Genomic DNA, 20,936 nt, shown 5'->3' on the forward strand with positions numbered 1-20,936 from the left:
TTTCTTTGTTCATTTTTTAAAGTATTACAGATATCTTCCTTTTCTCCCTCATTAATCCCCTCTTCCCGGCATCCACCCCCCCCCCCCAGGTCTTCTTCACACTATTGCCTGTCTATAGGTAATGCATATATGCATCTAAGTTCTTTGATTAATCTCTCCCTGCCCACTCCCCACCCCCACCTTCCCTCTGAAATTCATCCAACTACTCCATGGTTCTGTATCTTGGTATCTTGTTCATCAGTTTATTTGTTCATTAGATTCCACATATTAGTGAGATCCTGTGGTACTTGTCTTTCTCAGACTGGCTTATTTCACTTAGCATAATACTCTCCAAGTCAATCCATGCTGTCCCAAAGGGTAAGAGATCCTTCTTTTGTATAGTTGCATAGTATTCCATGGTGTAAATGCACCCCAGCTTTTTTATCCACTCACCTACTGATGGGCATTTAAGCTGTTTCCATATCTTAGCTATTGTAAATTGCACTGCTATGAACACAGGGTTGCATATGTTCTTTCTTCTTGGTGTTTTCGATTTCTTAGGATATATTCCTAGATGGGATTACTGGGTCAGATGGCAATTCAATTTTTAATTTTTTGAGGAAACTCCACACTGTTTTCCATAGTGGCTGCACCAGTCTCCATACCCACCAGCAGTGTAGTAGGGTTCCCTTTTCTCCACATCCTCGCCAGTACTTATCATTTGTTGATTTGTTGATGGTAACCATTCTGACAGGTGTGAGGTAATATCTCATTGTTGTTTCAATTTGCATCTCTCTCGTGATTAGTGACTTTGAGCATTTTTTCATATGTCTCTTGGCCATCTGTATGTCCTCTCTGGAGAAGTGTCTGTTTAGGTCCTTTGCCCATTTTATAATTGGATTGTCTTATTTTTGTTAAGTTGTATGAGTTCCTTATATATTTTGGAAATGAACACTTTATCAGATGTATCATTGGCAAATATGTTCTCCCATACACTGGGCTCCCTTTTCATTTTGTTGATGGTTTCATTCACTTTATATTTTGATGCAGTCCCACTTGTTCATTTTCTCCTTTGTTTCCCTTGCCGTAGTAGATGTATCATCAAACATACTGCTCCGAGAAATGTCTGAGATTGTGCTGCCTATGTTTTCTTCTAGGATTTTTATGGTTTCATGTCTTACATTTAAGTCTTTTATCTATTTGAGTTTCTTATGTACGGTGTGAGTTAGGGGTCTAGCTTCATATTTTCCGTCTATCTGTCCATTTTCCAGACTCCATTTGTTGAAGAGACTGTCTTTGCAACATTACATGCTCTTGCCTCCTTTGTCAAATATTGAGCATAAAAGTTTTGGGTTCTCTTTCTGTTCCATTGATCTATATGTCTGTTCTTGTGGCAGTACCAAGCTGTTTTGATTACAGTGGCTTTGTAGTATAATGTGATATCTGGTATTGTGATCCCTCCAACTTGGTTCTACTTTCTCAAGATTGCTGTGCTATTCTGGGTCTTTTTTGATTCCATATATATTTTTGGTGTGTTTGTTCTAGATCTGTGAAATATGCCATTGATATTTTATTGAGGATTGCATTGAATTCATAGATTGCTTTGGTTAATATGGACATTTTTATGATGTTAATTCTACCAATCCATGAACATAGTATATTCTTCCAGCCCTTTATATCTTCTTCTGTCTCTTTTTGCAGTGTCCTATAGTTTTCTGAGTACAAGTCTTTTACCTTCTTGGTTAAGTTTATTCCTATGTGTCGTAATTTTTTTGTTGCAATAGTAAATGGGATTGCTTTTTTAGTTTCCCTTTCTGTGAGCTCACTATTGGTGTATAAAAATGCCAGGAATTTCTGGGTGTTAATTTTGTATCCTGCTACATTGCCAAATTCATTTATTAAATATAGTAGTTTTTTGGTGGAGTCTGTAAGGTTTTCTATGAACAATATGTCATCTGCAAATAATGACAGCTTACTTCTTCTTTTCCAATTTGAATGTGTTTCATTATTTCTTTTTGTCTGATAACTGTGGCAAAGACTTCTACTATTATGTTGAATAAGAGTGGTGAAAGTGGACACCCCTGTTTGTTCCTGTTCTTAGGGGAGATGCTTTTAGTTTTTACCCATTGAGTATGATGTTGGCTGTAGGTTTGTCATATATGGCCTTTATTATGTTGAGATATGATCCCTCTATTCCTGCTTTGCTGAGAGTTTTTATCAAAAAATAAGTGTTGGATTTTGTTGAATGCTTTTCTCCATCTATTGATATAATCATATGTCTTTCCATTTGTTTATGTGATGTATCACATATATTGATTTGTGAATATTGCACCAGCTTTGCATCCCTGGAATAAATCCCACTTGGTCATGGTGTATGATCTTTTTAATATATTGCTGGATCCGATTTGCTAATATTTTGTTGAGGATTTTAGCACCTATGTTCATCAGGGATATTGGCCTGTAATTTTCTTTCTTTGTAGTATCTCTATCTGGTTTTGAAATTAGGCTTATGGTGACCTCGTAAAAAGAGCTTAGAAGTGTTCCTTCCTCTTGGATTTTTTCGAAAAGTTTGAGGAGAATAGGAGTTATTTCTTCTTTGAATGTTTGGTAAAACACCCCTGTGAAGCCATCCGGCCCCGGGCTTTTGTGTCCTGGGACTTTTTTGATTACTACTTCACCTTCATGAACAGTTGTTGGCCTATTCAGGTTTTCTGACTCTTCCTGATTGAGTTTTGGAAGGTTAAGTTCTTCTAGGAACTTGTCCATTTCATCCACGTTGTCCAGCTTGGTGTGGTGTATAGTTTGTTCATGGTATTTTCTTAAAGTCCTTTGTATTTCTGTTGGGTCAGTTGTTACTTCACCTCTTTCATTTATGATTTTGTTTATTTAGGTCCTCTCTCTTTGTTTCTTGATGAGTCTGGCTAAATGTTCATAAATCTTGTTCATCTTTTCAAAGAACCATGTCTTGGTTTCATTGATTTTTTTGTATTGTTTTTTACCCTCTGTGTCATTTATTTAGACTCTGTTCTTTACTATATCCTTCCTCCTAGTTACTTTGGGCTTTTCTTTTTTAATGTATCTTTATTGATTTCAGAGAGAGAGAAAGAATCATTAATGATGAGAAAGTTTGGGCTTCTTTTTGTTATTCTCCTTCTAAGTCTTCAAGTTGTAAGGTTAGATAATTCATTAGTCTTTCTTGTTTTTTGAGATAGGCCCGTAGTGGTATGAATTTTTCTCTCAGGACTGCTTTCATTTTGTCCCATAGTTTTTGGGTTGTTGTGTGTTCATTTTCATATTTTTCCAAGAAGTTTTTGATTTCTTCCTTGATCTCTTTGGTAACCCATTCATTGTTTAATGACATATTTAGCCTCCATGTGTTTGAATGTTTTTCACTGTTTTTATTGTAGTTGATTTCTAATTTCATGCCATTGTGATCTGAGAAGATGCTTGACGTGATTTCAGTCTTCTTAAACTTGTAGAGACTTGTTTTGTGTCCTAACATGTGGTCTATCTTTGAGAATGTCCCATGTGTACTTGAAAAGAATGTATGTTCTGTATCTTTGAGGTGGAATGTTCTGTAAATGTCAATTAATTCCACCTGATCTAGTGTGTCATTTAGCATTGCTGTGTCCATGTTGATTTTTTGTCTAGAAGATCTATCCAGTGATGTCAGTGGGGTGTTAAAGTCCCATACTATTACTGTATTGCTATCTTATAGTCCTCCAGAAGTTTTTTTTATATTTGGGTGCTCCTGTATTGGGTGCATATATGTTTACCAGGGTTATACCCTCTTGTTGGATTGATTCCTTTAGTATTATCCAATGACCTTCATTGTCTCCTGTTATGATCTTCATTTTGAAGCCTAGTTTGTCAGATATGAGTATTGCTATCCCTGGTGTGTTTTTTCATTTCTATTTGCGTGGAAAATTTTTTTCCATCCCTTTACTATCATCCTGTGTGAGTCCTTTGTTCTGAGGTCATTTTATTGTAGACAGCATATATATGGGTCATGTTTTCTTATCCGTTCAGCTACCATATGTATTTTGATTGGAATATTTAAGCCATTTATATTTAAGGTTATTACTGATTGGTACTTACTCATTGCCATTCTTTTTTTCTGTCTGTTCCTCTCTTTCTCTACATTTTTTCTTCTTCTCATATCAGCCCCTTTAGCATTTCTTGTAGTGATGGTTTGGTAGTAATAAACTCCTTTAGCCTTTTTTTTATCTGTGAAGCTCTTCATTTCACCTTCTATTTTGAATGATAGCCTTGCTGGATAGAGTAGTCTTGGGTTCAGTCCGTTATTTTTCATTACTTTGAATACTTCATGCCACTCCCTTCTGTCCTGACGGATTTCTGTTGAGAAATCAGTTGTCAAATCTAATGGGTGCTCCCTTGTAGGTAACATTCTCTCTTTCTTGCTGCTTTTAAGATTATTTCTTTATCTTTAATGTTTGCCATTTTAATTATGATGTGTTTAGGTTTAGGTGTTTTGGGGTTCAATTTGATTGGGACTCTCTGTGTTTCCTCAACTTGAGTTACTCTTTTCCTTCACCAGGTTCAGGAAGTGTTCTGTCATTATTTCTTTAAACACTTTCTCTAATCCTTTATTGGATTCTTCTCCCTCTGGCATCCCTATGATGCAGATATTGTTACGTTTCATATTGTTCCAAAGTTCCCTTAAATTTTCTTCCTCTTTTTTTTTTTTTTTCCCTAATTGCTGCTCTGATTAGGTGTTTTTGTATCCTGTCTTCTAATTCACTGATTTGGTCCTCAGCTTCTAATCTACTGTTGATTCCTTTCAGTGTATTCTTTATTTCAGCTGTGTCATTCTTCATTTCCAATTGATTCTTATGCAGGCTTTGGAAGTTCTCATTAATGTGCTTGAGCATCCTTATAACCATTATTTTGAACTCTATATCTGATAAATTGTTTGCCTCCATTTCATCTATTTCTTTTTCTGGTTATTTCTTCTTTTCTTTCATTTGGGTGTTGTTTCTTTGTCTCCATTTTATTTTGCCCCTTGTCCAGGAATACCAGGTCAAAGCTGCACAGTGTGAACAGGGCCTCATTTCTGTTAGTCCCAGGGTACCAGGTTCAGCAGCTAGGTCCTGATGACAGGCCTATGTGTTTGGGAGGTGTTGGGTCATGATGGCAGGGCCAGGTGCACTACGTCAAGGCTGTAGCCAGGTAGGCAGGCAGGCCTGGCAAGTCTTGTCAAGGAGGCACGGCAAGTAGGCTGGCAGGCAGGCAGGCCATGTAACACGTCAAGGAGGCACAGAAGGCATGCAGGCAGGGAGGCCGTGTGCACCACATCAAGGCAGTACAGCAGGCAGGCAGGCCAGCAGGCAAACTGGGAGTGCCCCATCAAGGGGGTGGTCCAGGCATGCATGCCTCACACTACTAAAAGGAGGCACATCAGGCAGACAGGCTGGGTGCACTCCATTAAGGAGGCAGGTCAGGTGTGCACCCCCATCAAGGAGGCAGGCAGGAGGCTGTGTGTCCTTGTCAAGAAGGTAGGCAGGCAGTCAGACTGGCTGGCTGTAGGCACCCCATCAGGGAGGTGCCGCTGTCAGGGAAACAGGCCAGCCATGCAACCCCATCACGGAGGTGGGCAAGCAGAGAGGCAGAGGCAGGCCAGCTGTGTGAGTTTTTTACTCTTTAATGAAAGTGTGCCTCACTATAAAATGTTGTATTATTGGAGTTAAATGTTATTTACATAATAAAAACTTAAATATGCGGATTAGGTATTATCCTGAAAGTAATGACAAGTTTATCATTCTTATGCCTGATATTTTCTCTGACCTTTCACGTAAGTGCATTTTGATTCAGGGTTTCATGTAGCAAAAATTTTGTCTCAGAGCAAGCACTACTTGGGTTAAAATAAAAGTAGAGTATAATTCAACAACTTTATCTTTTTTGATGAGAACATTTAAGTTTTACTTTCTTAGCAAATTTTAATTATATGATACAGTGTTATCAGTATAGTCACCATGGTTTTTTTTCTTAGATCTTTAGATTCTTAGACCTTATTCATCTTATGGCTATAAGTTTGTACCCTCTTACCAACCTCTCCCCATTTCCCCTACTACCTCCCCTTGGTACTATTTGTTGTTCTCTGTCTGGCTTATTTTACTTAGCATAATGCCCTGGAGGTCCATTCATGTTGTCACAAATGGCAAGATTACCTTCTTTCTCAAGGCTAAGTAATACTTCATTGTGTGTGTATATACATACCAATCACACTTTCTTTATCCATTTATCTGTTTACATACATTTAGATTGTTTTCATAGCTTGACTAGTGTGAATAATGCTGAAGTGAACATGGCAGTGCAGTTTTATCTCTTTGATAGTCTGTTTTCATTTCTTTTATAGATATATACTCAGAAGTGGGATTGCTAGATCATAGGGTACTTTTTTATTTTTATTTTTGAGGCTCCTCTGTACAGTTTTCCATAATGGCTGTACTAATTTATATTTCCACCAACAGGACACAGGGGTTTCCTCCTCTCTACATCCTCTGGAACACTTGATATCTCTTATGTCTTTTGTGCTAGACGTTCTAAGAGGAATGAGGTGATACCTCATTGTGGTTTTGATTTGCATTTCCCTGATGATTAGTGAGGTTGACCATCTTTTCATGAACCTGGTAATAATTTGGATGTCTTCTTTGGAAAAATATCTGTTAAGTCCTCCTGCCCATTTTTAAATTGAATTGTTTGGGTTTTGTTTTTGTTTTTGTTTTGCTATTGAGTTGTATGAGCTTTTAAAATACATTTTGGAGATTAACAAGTTATCAGATATATGATTTGCTAATATTTTCTCCCTTTCAGTAGATTGACTTTTCATTTATTTAAAAATTATTTTTAATTGAATTTTTTGGGGTGGCATTGGTTCACATCATACAGGTTTCAAATGTACCACTCTATAACACATCATCTGCACACTTCATCATGTGCCTGTTGCCATAAACAAAGTCTCACTTCATTCCTCTTCCCACCCATTTGTCCACCTCCACTTATCCCACCCTCCTTTCCCTCTTGATCATCACCACACTGTTTGCATCTATGTGTTATATGTGCTTTTTTGCTCAATCCCTCCACCCTCCATACAGCCCCCCAACACACCTCCCCTCTGACATCAGTCTGTCTGTCCAACATATCCATCACTGTTTCTATTTTGTTTATCACTGTATGTGTTCATTTAGATTCCACATATAAGTGAGGTCATATGGCACTTGTCTTTTTCTGATTGACATTTCACTTAGCATAATGAACTCGAGGTCTATCCATGTTGTCGCAGAGGGTAAAATTTTCTTCTTTTTTATAGCTGAGTAGCATTGCATTGTGTAAATGTATCACAGCTCTTTTCTTTTTCTTTTTTAAACATATCTTTATTGATTTCAGAGAGAGGAAAGGAAGGGGAGAGAGAGAGAGATGGAAACATCAATGATGAGAGAGTCATTGATCGGCTGCCTAGCCTGCAACCTGGGCATGTGCCCCGACCGGGAATCGAACCCCGATCTCCTGGATTCTAGGTCAGTGCTCAACTGCTGAGCCACCCCTAGCAGGGTATACCACTGCTCTTTTATCCACTCATCTACTGATGAGCACTTGGGCTGTTTTCAGATTATTTATTGTAAGTAACGCTGCTATGGACATAAGAGTGCATATATTCTTTAGAACTGTTATTTCGTATTTCTTTGGATATATTCCCAGAAGTAGGATCTCTGGGGTCAAAAGGCAGTTCTATTTTTTAATTTTTTTTATTGTTGAGAGTATTACAGATGTCCCCCATTTCCCCCCTTGCCCCAATCCGTGAAACTCCATAGTGTTTCCACAGTGGCTGCACCAGTCTCCATTTCTGCCAACAGTGTGCAAGGATTCCCTTTTCTCCACATCCTCGTCAGCACTTGCTCTTTGTTGATTTATTGATGATAGCCACTCTGACAGGTGTGAGGTGATATCTCGTTGTGGTTTTAATTTGCGTCTCTGATGATTAGTGACCTTGAGCATTTTTTCATAAGTCTCTTGGACATCTGTATGTCTTTGGAGAAGTGTCTATTCAGGTCCTTTTTCCATTTTTAATTGGATTGTTTGTCTTTCTGGTGTTGAGTTGTATAAGTTCTATATATGTTTTGGAAATTAACCCCTTATCAGATGTATCATTGGAAAATGTGTTCTCCCATTCAGTGGGTACCGTTTTCTTTTTGTTGGTGGTTTCTTTTACTTTGCAAAAGCTTTTCATTTTACTGTAGTCCCATTGGTTTATTTTTTCCTTTGTTTCCCTAGCTCAAGGAGATATACTGGCAAAACTTGGTATGAGAGATGTCTGAGATTTTATTGCCTGTGTTTCCTTCATGGATTTTTATGGTTTTGCTACTTACATTTAAGTCTTCTGTTTTGAGTTTATTGTTGTGTATGGTGTAAGTTGGTGGTATAACTTCATTTTTTTTTTGCGTATATCTGTCCAGTTTTCCCAACACCATTTATTGAATAGACTACGTGTGTAACCCATTGTATGCTCTTGCCTCCTTTGTCAAATATTATTTGACGAAAAAGACGTGGATTTATTTCTGTGCTATTATGTTCCATTGATCTATATGCCTGTTCTTGTGTCAGTTCCAGGCTGTTTTCATTATTATGGCCTTGTAGTATAGTTTGATATCAGGCATTGTGATCCCTCGAATTTTGTTCTTTGTCAAGATTGCTGAGGCTATTTGAGGTCTTTTTTTGTTCCATATAAATTTTTGGAATTTTTTTCTGTATATGTGAGATGTACTATTGGTATTTTAATAAGAATTGCACTGACTTTGTAGGTTGCTTTGGGTAGTGTGGATATTTTAATGATGTTAGCGTTTCCTATCCATGAACACAGTATATGATTCCACTTATCTGTATGTTCCTCAGTTTCTTTCTTCAGTATCTTATAATTTACCGAGTTCAGGTCTTTTACCCCTTGGTTAAAGATCTAGTTGTGTTTTGAGCAGAGTCTTTAGTGTTTTCTATAAAAATATGTCATCTGCAAAATAATGACAGTTTTAACTCCTCCTTTCCAATGTGGATGCCTTTTGTTTCTTCTTGTCTCATTGCTGTGGCTAGTACTTAGAGTACTATGTTGAATAAGAGTGCTGAAAATGGATATCCCTGTCTTGTCCCTGATCTTGAGTGAAACTCTTTTAGTTTTTGCCCATTGACTGTGATGTTGTCTGTGGGTTTGTCATATATAGCTTTTATTATGTTGAGGTATGATCCCTCTATTCCCACTTTGCTGAGAGTTTTTATCAGAAAAGAGGCCTGGATTTTATCAGATGCTTTTTCTGCTGCTATTGATATGATCATGTGATTTTTGTCTTTCACTTTGTTTATGTGATATATCACGTTTATTGATTTTGTGAATATTGTTCCAACTTTACTTTCCTGGAATCAATTTCACTTGATCATGGTGTATGATCTTTTTTCTCTTTAATATATCTTTATTGATTTCAGAGACGGGAAAGGAGAGAGAGAGAGAGAGAGAGGAGAAACATCAGTGATGAGAGAGTCATTATCAGCTGCTTCCTGCATGATGACCCCCACTGGGGATCTAGCCCGCAACCCAGGCATGTGCCCTAACCAGGAATTGAATCAAGATCTCCTAGATCATAGGTCGATGCTCAACTACTGAGCCACGCCAGCCGGGCAGTGTATATTGTTTTTAATGTATTACTTGATCCAGTTTGCTAATATTTTGTTGAGTATTTCAGTATGTACTGTATATCTTCAGGGATATTGTCCTATAATTTCCTTGCTTTGTAATGTCTTTATCTGGTGTTAGTATTAGGATCTTGTAAAAAGAGCTTAGAAATCTTCCTTCCTCTTCAGATTTTTTTTGGAATAGTTTGAGAAGTATAGATGTTAGTTCTTCTTTGAATGTTGGGTCAAATTCAGCTTTGAAGCCCTTCAGTGTAGGAGTTTTGTTTTCTGTGAGTTTTGTGGGGGTTTTTTATTACTGCTTCAATTTCATTAGTAATAATCTGTCTATTCTGGTTCTCTATTCTTCGTAATTCAGTTTTGTAAGATTGTATGTCTGGGCAAATTTATCCATTTTCCCTCAGGTTGTCCCATTTGTTGGCATATATTTGTTCAGTGTTTTCTTACAATTTTTTGTATTTCTGTGGTGTCAGTTGTTATATCTCCGCTTTCATTTCTGATTTTGTTAATTTGACTCCTGTCTCTTTTTTTCCTGATGAGTCTTATTAAAGATTTGTCAATCATGTTTATCTTTTTAAAGAACCACCTCTTTTATTCATTTTTTATATTGTTTTTTGTTTTGTTTTTAGTCTCTATGTCATTTATTTCCACTCTAATCTTTATATTTTCTTCTATTTTCTCTGGGCTTTGTTTGTTGTTGTTTTTCTAATTCTTTTAGGTGTAAGATTAGATTGTTTGAGATTTTTTCTTTCTTCTGAGGTAGGCCTGTAACACTATAAACTTTTCTCTCAGGTCTGCTTTTGCTGTGTTTATTTTCATTTGTTTCCAGGTAACTTTTTTTTCTGTTCATTTTTTTTAAAAAATTTATCTTTATTGTTGAAAGTATAACAGCTGTCCCCTTTTTTCCCCATTGACCCCTTCTACCCTGAGCCCACCCCCTGCCCAAGGCCTTCACCACACTATTGTCTGTGTCCATGGGTTATGCATATATGCATGTAAATTCTTTGGTTAATCTCTCACCTCTACCCACCTACCCCCATCTACCCTCTGAGATTTGTCATCTGTTCCGTGCTTCTGTCACTGGATCTATTTTGTTCATCAGTTTATTTTGTTCTATAGATTCCACATATAATTGAGATTATGTGATATTTATCTTTCTCTGTTTCCAGGTAATTTTTTATTTCTTCCTTGATCTCATTGCTCATTCATTCATTGTTTACTAACATGTTATTCAGCCATCATGTGTTTGAATGTATTTCAGTATTTTTATTGTGGTCAGAGAAGATGCTTGATATTATTTCAATCTTCTTGAATTTATTAAGATCATTTTGTGTCCTACCATGTGGTCTATCTTTGAGAATGTTCCATGTGCACTTGAGAAGAATGTATACTCTGCTGCTTTGGGTTGAAATGTTCTGTAAATATCAGTTAAACCCATTCACTCCAGTGTCATTTAAGGCCACTGTAGCCTTGTTTATTTTTTGTCTGGAAGATCTATCCAGTGATGTCAGTGAGATGTTAAAATCCCCTATTATGACTGTATTGCTGTTGATTTCACCTTTCAAGTTCACCAAGATTTTCTTTATATATTTAGGTGCTCCTATGTTGGGTACTTATGTGGTTACAAGGATTAGAGAGTCATTGATTGGCTGCCTCCTGCATGACCTCTACTGGGGTTTGAGCCCAAAACCTGGGCATGTACCCTGACCTGAATCTAACAGCAATCTCCTGGTTCATGGGTCGATGCTCAACAACTGAGCCCGCTGGTTGAGCCAAGGGTTATATCCTCTTGTTGGATAGATCCCTTTTGTGTTATGTACTGATTCTTTAGGTTCATCTTTATGGGACTCTGTGCTGTCTGGCCTTCTGTGTCTTTTTCCTTCACCAGATTAGGCAAGTTTTCCCTTATTATTTCATCAAACAAGCTCTAGATTTCTTACTCTTTCTCTTCTTCTGGATCCCTATCATGCAAATGTTGTTACACTTGATGTCCCAGAGGTCCCTTAGGTTTTCCTCATTTTTTAAAATATCCTTTCATTTTGTTGCTCTGCTTGTGTGGTTTTTGCTACCTTGACTTTCACATTTCTGACTCAGTCCTCTGCTTCATCTAACCTGCTGTTGATTCCTACTAGTTTATTTTTTATTTCATATATTTTATTACTTTTTTCTGACTGTTGTTTTTTTATGGTTTCTATGTCCTTTTTAATGTTTACTATTTCTTTAAGTTCTCACTGAGATCATTCATTCTTCCCCTACGGTCCTTAAACATCCTTATAACCATTGGTTTAATCTCTACATCTGTATCTTGGTTGATTCCATTTCATTTAATTCTTTTTCTGGGAATTTCTCTTGTTCTTTCATGTGGGGGATATTTTTCTGTCTTCCCCATTTTGTCTCTGTGTATTATGTATTAGGTAGATCTGTTATGACCCCCAAACTTGTTATCATGGCTTTATGATATAGTTGACTTATTGGACAGAATTGCACAGTCTTTCATATCATTTTGGCTCTTTGCTTCAGTTATGTTTCTTTTGGGTTATGTGCACCCTCCTGTTCTGGTTGACTTTTCAATGCTGTTAGCCTTTTTGTGGGTGGAGCTTACCCTTCAGGCAGGCTGACTTTAAGGATAAACCTCAATAACTATGTACGAGTCACTGTGCAGGGGCTGTTCCTTGAGGCAAAGTTGTTCCCAGCAGGGTCTGGTGCCTGTTAGACTCCCCCTCTGGGTGTGTTGCTTGTTACTAGTTGGGTCTAACTCTAATGTGGTCTGAAGCCCACCACCTATTGGTTCTAGGTCCACTTGGGCAGGGTTCAGGTAGAGGTTGATGTCCCTCATTGTATGTAACCGTTTTATGCTACCTGTCTGGAGCTACTACACTATTCACTGTGTGTGACTGCATCTACTGAGACTGGGTGTGTGTGGGAGGGGGAAATCTGTGTAAAAGGGTCAGATTCCTCCAGTTTAGAGCTGGAGGCAAATGAATAAAATGTCTGAGACGCCCTGATGTTGTTCTCTACCTGTCAGCTCCTCCGACTCACCCTGAGGTTGCCTGGTCTTCCTCCAGAGCCTTCCAAAGAAAGATTGTAGAGTGGTCCAAGGCTGGCTGCAACCCACAGACACTTCTACAGCTCATGAGCTCAGTAAAGCCAGGCAACCGAGGTCCAGAGGATGGAGCTAGTGGGTCCCCTACTTGGGGGTTGCACAGTCAGTCACTCAATAATGAGGGGAAGGTGGCCCCTACTCCAGGGCAATACCATGCAGTCTCTGCCAGAGTCTCCAACTCTAGCTCCCCCAGGAGGAGCGCACTGCAAGTTCAGGTTTGGTGCATCCAGCCATCCCCTCTAGAAGAGCAAACTCAACCAGTCAAAGCCACTGGTGCTGCAGGGCAGCTGAGCCTGCAGGATGGGGCCAAGCACTCCATCCTGTTCCCAGGCAATAGTCTCTGAAGGAGATATACTCCAAATATCCCAGGTGCAAACAGCCCTCTCTTCCCCCGTGGAGCTGAACTCAGCAGGGCCAGAGCAGTGGTACTTGGGAGGTCAGATCCAAATAGCCTTTAGGAGGGGTTCTGGCATTTCTTCCTCTTCCCGGGATAGCAGGGCCTGAGCTTGCAGGGTTTATAAGAGTGGCCCCTTTATGATGTAGCCACACAACCCATATGATTCCTGGGAGACATGCTCAAATATCCCAACTCTGCGTGACACTCTTATCCCCCTGTGCAACTGAACTCAGCAGGCAGGGCCACAGAGTGGTCTGGCAATCTCAATGATTCTACAGGTGGAGGGTGGCTGGCTGTGCCCTTGAGGTGGTGGGAAATTATCCCCTTTCCAAAGCTATACAGTTTAATCACTGTCTGAGTCTCTGCCAAGAGAGTCCCCAGAAGAAGAGCATCCCAAAGGTCCTTGCTGGGTACAACCAACAGACCCCTTTTCAGGATCAGAGCACAACCGAGTGGCATCGCCAGCAGTTGGAGGAACAGGCAGTGCATTTCCCAGGCTGGTACTATAACAGTAGGAGTGCTCTACCCTGGCAAGGCAGCTCCTGGGTCTCTAGCATACTCCCTCTCTCCCAGGTGGACTGAATCCCCAGTGATTTTCAACACCAGATGCTATGCAGACTCATCTTCCTGTCTCGGTTGTTCTGAGTTGGGAATCCCTGCATGGGGTTGAGACCCCATGCTCCTGGGGGGAGGGAGTTTTGCAGCCATGATATCCGTCCAGCTTTTAGCCACTGCACGTGGTTGCAGGGGCCAGCCCTTTCTGCATCTCTGCCCTTACCAGTCTCTATGAGGTTTCTTCTGTAAATTGTTGGTTATTATATTTCAGTTCAGCTAGCCTTAAGTTGGTCATTCAGGTTGATCTCTCTACAATTTATATGTAAATCCATTTTGATGCTGGGAGCAGATGAGTGTAGCTTCCACCTACTCTGTAGCCATGTTGGAATCTCTTCATTTTATTGATGTTTTCTTTTCCTGTGTAGAAAAGCTTTTTAGTTTGATGTAGTACCACTTGTTTATTTTTGTTTTTGTTGCCTTTTGCTTACTTTGCTTTAGCTGCCTTTCCATTTTTGTCAAATACTAAAAATAATTTCTAAGACTTTTGTTAAGGAGCTTACCACCTGTGCTTTCTGGAGTTTTGTGGTTTTATGTCTTACATCCAAGTTTTTAATTTATTTTGAGTTGAGTTTTACATATGGTGTAAGATAGGGGTCCAGTTTCATTTTTTTGTATGTGGATATTGCATTTTCTCAGCATCATTTATTGAAGAAATTATTCTATCCCCATTGTATATTCTTCTTTGTTGTAAGTTAATTCACTCTATATGCATGGGCTTATTTCTGTGCTCTCTGTTCTATTTCATTGATCTATGTGTCTTATTTTTCTTTTGCCAATACCATACTGTTTTGATTACTCTAGCTTTGTAAAAAAGTTTGAAATCAGGAAGTATGATGCCTGCACCTTTGTTTTTCTGTCTCAAGATTTCTTTGGCTATTGGAGTCTTTTTTGGTGGTTCCATACAAATTTTAGAAGTGAATTTTCTTTTTCCTATTTCTGTGAAAAATGCCATCATAATTTGATAGGGATAGCATTAGATCTGTAGATTGCTTTGGGTAGTATGGATATTTTAACAATATTATTTCTTATATTAAATGAGCACAAAGTATCTTTCCATTTACTAACATCTTCTTCAATTTCTTTTATCAGTGTTTTATACTTTTCAATGTAGAGATCTTTGTTTCAGTTTATTTTTAGGTATTTTATTATTTTTGATGAAATTTTAGATGGGATTGTTATCTTAATTTCACTGTTAGTGTCTAGAAACACAACTTGTATAATTTTGTATCTGCAACTTTACTGATTTTGTTTATTTTAGTTCTAATAGTTTCTTGGTATAGTCTTTAGGGTTTATATATGTAATCTCATATCATCTTCTAATAGAGACAGTTTTATTTTTTTCCTTTCTGATTTGGATGCCTTTTACTTTTCTGGTTTAATTGCTCTAGCTAAGACTTCTAGTATTATGTTAAATAAAAGTTGTTAGAGTGGTCATCCTTATCATGTTTCTGCTTTTAGAGGAAAGGCTTTTAGCTTTTCACTGTTTACCATGATGTTAGCTGAGGGTTTGTCATATATAGCCTTTATTATTTTAGGTTCATTTCCTCCTCTGTACCTACTTTGTTAAGTTTTTTTCTGTTGTTTTTTTTTCATGAATAGATATTGCTTTCCTCAGAGTGGCACTCCTTGGGTTATGATAGAAACTTAAAGTAAAATGTAGTTCAGCAACTTTATTTATTAGATGAGGGTACCAATAGCTCATGAGCTACTTTTATTTTCTCCTAAGCATTACCTATGTGTTTTACCATCACCAGGCCTTGCCTCTGTGTACTAAAAAATTACCCCCTCAGAAGGATTCTTAACCTAATCTTGGGTTTTAATGCATATTCATATTTTCCCTGTAGAAAACAAATGTATTTTTTGAAACATCAGAAGACCAATCATGAATAATTCATGGTTATAGTATATTAATTTAGCATGTCATAATAGAGTAAGTTTTGTTTAGATACTAACATTTAGGTACAAGTTCAGATACCAATCACTATACTTTTCCCCTTATTTCCTATTCTGATTTAAAAAAAAACCCTTTTTACTCTTCTGGTATATTTTCCAGCTTGTATATAGCACATAGCCAGTATTTGGAGTCAGTGTTCCTTCAACCTTTGTTCTGTTGCCTGCTTCAATGAGGGAGTTAATTGTGGTTGTATTTATCATTTCTTTGTAAGTGTTCATCTAATTTATAAGACTTTAAATGTAACTTAACATCTACCTCTCTTCCCTTTTTTAATTTTAGGATACAGAAATGGTTGATTTAGATTCAGACGGCCCTGGTACTTCATCTGGAAGAAGGGTGAGTGAATAAATGATAAGAAAAATTTCAGGCTTCTTATGTGAGGGATCCCTAAGAGCAACTCCATATGTTTGAAAAGTTTCCAGAAAGACTCAAAGTACTCAGTATATATAGTTGTTACTCTTTGCTGAATTTTATTGCAGTGATTCCGTAGGGATACATAGCTGGATCACAGGGGAAAAGACATAGGCAAAGTCTGAAAAAATCCATGTGTAGGGTTTTTTATGCTCTCTCCTTCCTTTGATGGGCCACACAGAGCACACTCTTCCCCAAGCAGTGAAGATGTAGCAACATGTATGTGATTAGAGAGTCAGTCCCTAAATAATTTACTGAGAGCTAGTTGTGTAGACAACATCTGACTAGCACATGCCAAGATTCCAGAATCCCAGAAACCAGGAAAGCACAGGAAAAGTATGAGAAACCAGGTGTTCAACACAGATAACATTGTTTGTACAAACAATGTATATAGAGCAGACCACATTTATTATATTGGAAACAGTTCAAGTGCCAAGTTCCCAGATGCCAGTCATGGGCCAAACTTGTAAGCAGGCCATACTAAAGGTAACAGCCTTAGGTCTATTATGTTAACTCTGTACTACACACTTTCTCTCTGTAATAATTAGATAAATAGTTGTTCTATATGAGGGGAAAATTTCCTTTGAAAGAGATCAAATGAAAAAGCCATCAAATGGTAAAGGCCAGCATTTATCATGACCATAAATGATTTACATATATATGTAATTCAAATGTTACTTTGAGAAGATTATGGGATTATGGTGCCGTAGTCAAGTATACTTAACTAACAGCAAATATTAAGGCATTAATTATTTTAGCCTTGTGGAAGAAAAATAATTTGTTCCGTGTGTTTATTTGAGGTTTAGATTTTCTTAAAATGAAAATTCATAATAATAGAATTCTTGCTATTTTCACAAATATATTTAGTTTTTATTTTTTATATTTTTTCCAGGGAGAATGATGTCTACTCTAAACTTAGACTTACTTTCCACCAAAGATATACCCATGAGAACTTCAATTAAGAAAATTTTAAATAGCAAATACTATATCTTACATTAATATATTAACATTAGAAAAACAGGAGAAAATCAATAAAGAGTGAAGGAAAGAGCTTTTAGATATAATTCTTTTAAAATCTACAGGTCAAATGCCGAGGCCGAAGACAGTCGTTAAAGTGTAACCCTGATGCTTGGAAAAAACAGTGCAAAGAACTGTTGAGCCTCATTTATGAACGTGAAGACTCAGAGCCATTTCGACAGCCAGCTGATCATCTTTCTTACCCAGTAAGCATACAGTTGTTTAAATAATTGCCAATATGTAATTTCCCATGTCTGCTAAAGTCTAGTTAAGAGCCTCTTTCTTCCTTCCTTTTCTTCCTTCTACTTCCTTCCTTGTTTGTGTGTCTTTGTTTTGTTTTTAATTTATCTTTATTGTTGAAAGTATTACAGATACCCAACTTTTCCCCCCCATTCACCTCCTCCACCCCACTCCAGCCCCCTCCCCAGGCCTTCACCACACTATTGTCTTTGTCCATGGGTTCTGCATATAACTTCTTTGGTTAATCTGTCCCCCCCAACCTCTGAAACACATCAGTCTGTTGCATGCTTCTGTGTCTCTGGGTCTGTTTTGTTCGTCAGTTTATTTTGTTCATTAGCTTCTTCTTAAAGAAGACCCTTCAACATTTCATGAAATACTGGTTTGGTGGTGATGAACTCCTTTAGTTATTTCTTGTCTGTAAGCTCTTTATCTGACCTTCAGTTCTAAATGATAGCCTTGCTGGGTAGAGTAATCTTGGTTGAAGGTCTTTGCTTTTCATCACTTTGAATATTTCTTGCCACTCCCTTCTGGCCTACAAAGTTTCTGGTGAGAAATGAGTGGACAGTCGTATGGGCTCTCCCTTGTAGGTAACTAACTGCTTTTCTCTTGCTACTTTAAGATTCTCTTTTTGCCTTTTACCTTTGGCATTTTAACTATCATGTGTCTTCGTGTGGGCCTCTGGGTTCATCTTGTTTGGGACTCTGTGCTTCTTGGACTTGTAAGTCAATTTATTTCACAAGGTAGGGGGAGTTTTCTGTCATTATTTTCTCAAATAGGTTTTCAATATCTTGCTTCCTCTCTTCTTCCAGCACCCCCATTATTTGAATGTGGGTATGCTTGAAATTGTCCCAGAGGTTCCTTACACTAACTTCATATTTTTGTATTCTTTTTTCTGACTGGGTATTTTTTGCTTCCTCATATCCCAAATCACTAATTTGATTCTTGGCATCCTCTATTCTACTGTTGATTTCCTGTATTATTCTTCATTTCAGTTACTGTAGCCTTCATTTCTGACTGGACCTTTTTTATGTCATTGATGTTCTCACTAATTACCTAGAATTCTAAGTAAGTTCCTTGAAATTTTCATTAAGTTCCTTGAGCATCCTTAGAACCATTGTTTTGAACTCTGTATCTAGTAGTTTGCTTGCTTCCATTTCATTTAGTTCTTTTTCTGGAGATTTCTTCAGTTCTTTCATTTGTGAAATATTTCTCTGTCTCTGCATTTTGGCTGCTACCCTGTGATTGTTTCTGTGTACTAGGTAGAGCTGCTATTTCTCCAGGAATTAGTAGAGTAGCCTTGTGTAGTGGGTGTCCCATAGGGCCCAGTGGCTCAGTCTCCTCAGTCACCTGAGCTGGGCATTCTAGGTGCTCCCCTGTGTGGACTGTGTGCGCTTTCCTGTTGTAGTTGAGCCTTGATTGCTGTTGGCGTCACTGGGAGGAATTGACCCCCAGGCCAATCAGCTGTGAGGACCAACTGCAGCTCCAGCCAAAGAGCTGCTGTGCTGGAGACCCCCTATGGAGCAGGATTTACATCAGTGGGGCTTTGGTGTTCACCAAGTCTTCCCCTTGAGTGTGCCACTCATGGATGTGGTAGGCTTGTAATCTGGTGTGGTCTGAAGCTGACCACTGGGTTCACTGTCTCTGGGGCCGCCTGGGAGGTACAAAGTCAGCCTCTGCCTGTGCCCTGCCCAGAGCTACCCAGCCTGAGATACACAGCAGTCTAGATGGCTGCTACTTATGTTGGGCTTGGAGATGCCCAGGAGAGGCAAGCTAAGAACCAATGCAGGCTGCTGCTAATGCCACGCCTGGGGCCACTTACTGAGAAATGTGGGGCACTTTGGGGCCAGCTGCTACTTTTTTGAGAGGTTTTAGGAAAGTCCTAAGCCTGAGACAAGAGACATCACTTGCATAGAAAAGCCACTGGAAATGGCTTGAATAAGCCTGCAAGTAGGGAGGGGTGGGGTCTGTGGGAATCACCAGGGTGGGTGAAAAGTGTGAGCCACGTTGGTGAAGATTCAGATATGGTACCTGCCTGCCAGCTCTGTTGGGGGCGAGCTCATCAAAGGAACGGTGGCCTCTACTAGCACTTCTGTCTGGAAGAAAGCTGCCCCTCTAGCTCTATCCCTGATTCCAGGCAAGTTCGTTCCTCCCAAATGTCCCAAGTTCCTTTCAAGCTGTTGCCTCAGGCTCTGGAGCTCAGAGAGGTGAGTCAAAGTAAATCCGTGAGTGGGCCCTTTAAGTGGAATTGCCTGGGGCCAGCAGTCCCTGTGCCACTCAGCCACAATCTCAGCTGTTTTTCATAGCCAGAAGTGGGGACTTTGTTTCCTGGTACTGGGACCCCTTGCTCCTCCAGGAAACCTCTACAGTCAAGATATTCCTCCCAAGCGTGGCTGGTATGTCCCAGTGGTTGAGCATTGACCTATGATCTAAGAGATCCCAGTTTGATTCCCAGTCAGGGCACATGCCCGGGTTGTGGGCTTGATCTCCAGTGGGAGGCTTGCAGAAGGCAGCCGATTAATGACTCTCTCTCATCATTGATGTTTCTCTCTATTTCTCCCTCTCCCTTCCTCTTTCTGAAATCAATAAAAATATATTTTTAAAAAAATCAAAAGATGTCCCTCCCTATTTTAAACTGCCCCATGTTTGTGTGGAAACACACCTACCCGTCTCGATGTGCTTCTTTTTATTTCCCTAGTTGTAGGACTTGGGTTCAGCTAGATGTCAAGCAATTCTGACTGATGGTTCTGTATTTTAGTTGTAATTTTGATGGGGGTTGTGGGAGGCAGCCAGTACCGCATATATCTATGCCACCATCTTCACCAGAAGCCTGTTTCTGTATCTTTGAATTGTGAAAGCGGGTAGTGTAATTAGTCATGACTTTTTGAAATGCCTGTCATGTACTTTATATGTAAATAATACATTTGTAAATCCAATTTGAATCTAAATATCTTTGCTCATGATGTAGTATAGAGTGGTATACTTGACACCTATATAATTAGAAAAATGTCACTCCAACAAACTTAATTAAAAAATAAAAAATAAATATCTTCATAATATCTTCCTGCTTTTATTTTAGATATTTGTTTAATATGTTTTACTAACTTCTGATACACTTCTACACACTGTAGACCCTTGGTAACGTGTCAGCCTTAAATGTTAATAATTTTTGTTAATTTATGTTTAGTTTATGTTAATAATTTAAATATGTTATCCAGTATGATCACTTAGAGTAACCAACATACCATATTACTTTTCAGCAAAGATACAAACATGAGAACTTCAATTGTAGGATTTATTTTCTAATAGTGTTATCTATTTATATATTGAGTAACCTTTTAGTATTAATAGCAAATCTGTTTTAACTTATTCAGAGAATAATTATAGCAGTATTTCAGAAATACATCAGATCATCCTTTGAAATTAGTAAATATCAATATTCTCTACATACACAGGTTTAAGTTGGAAAAATTTATTCCAATAATAAATAAGATTATGTTTAACAATGCTTGTTTGTTCATTTGTAGGGA

General features: G+C 38.4%; 1 protein-coding gene across 1 annotated transcript in view; it reads left to right on the top strand.

Annotated features, from left to right (window-relative positions):
- BRWD3 (bromodomain and WD repeat domain containing 3) overlaps nt 1-20,936 on the top strand; it is a 132,085-nt gene that overhangs the window by 95,599 nt on the left and 15,550 nt on the right. The window contains exons 34-35 of the mRNA XM_016205128.2: nt 16,021-16,077; nt 17,235-17,375. Coding sequence (XP_016060614.1) covers nt 16,021-16,077; nt 17,235-17,375 — 198 coding nt within the window. The remainder of the gene's footprint in view (nt 1-16,020; nt 16,078-17,234; nt 17,376-20,936) is intronic.

The sequence above is a fragment of the Miniopterus natalensis genome, chromosome X (assembly GCF_054644295.1).
Source record: "Miniopterus natalensis isolate mMinNat1 chromosome X, mMinNat1.hap1, whole genome shotgun sequence".
NCBI lineage: Eukaryota > Metazoa > Chordata > Mammalia > Chiroptera > Miniopteridae > Miniopterus > Miniopterus natalensis.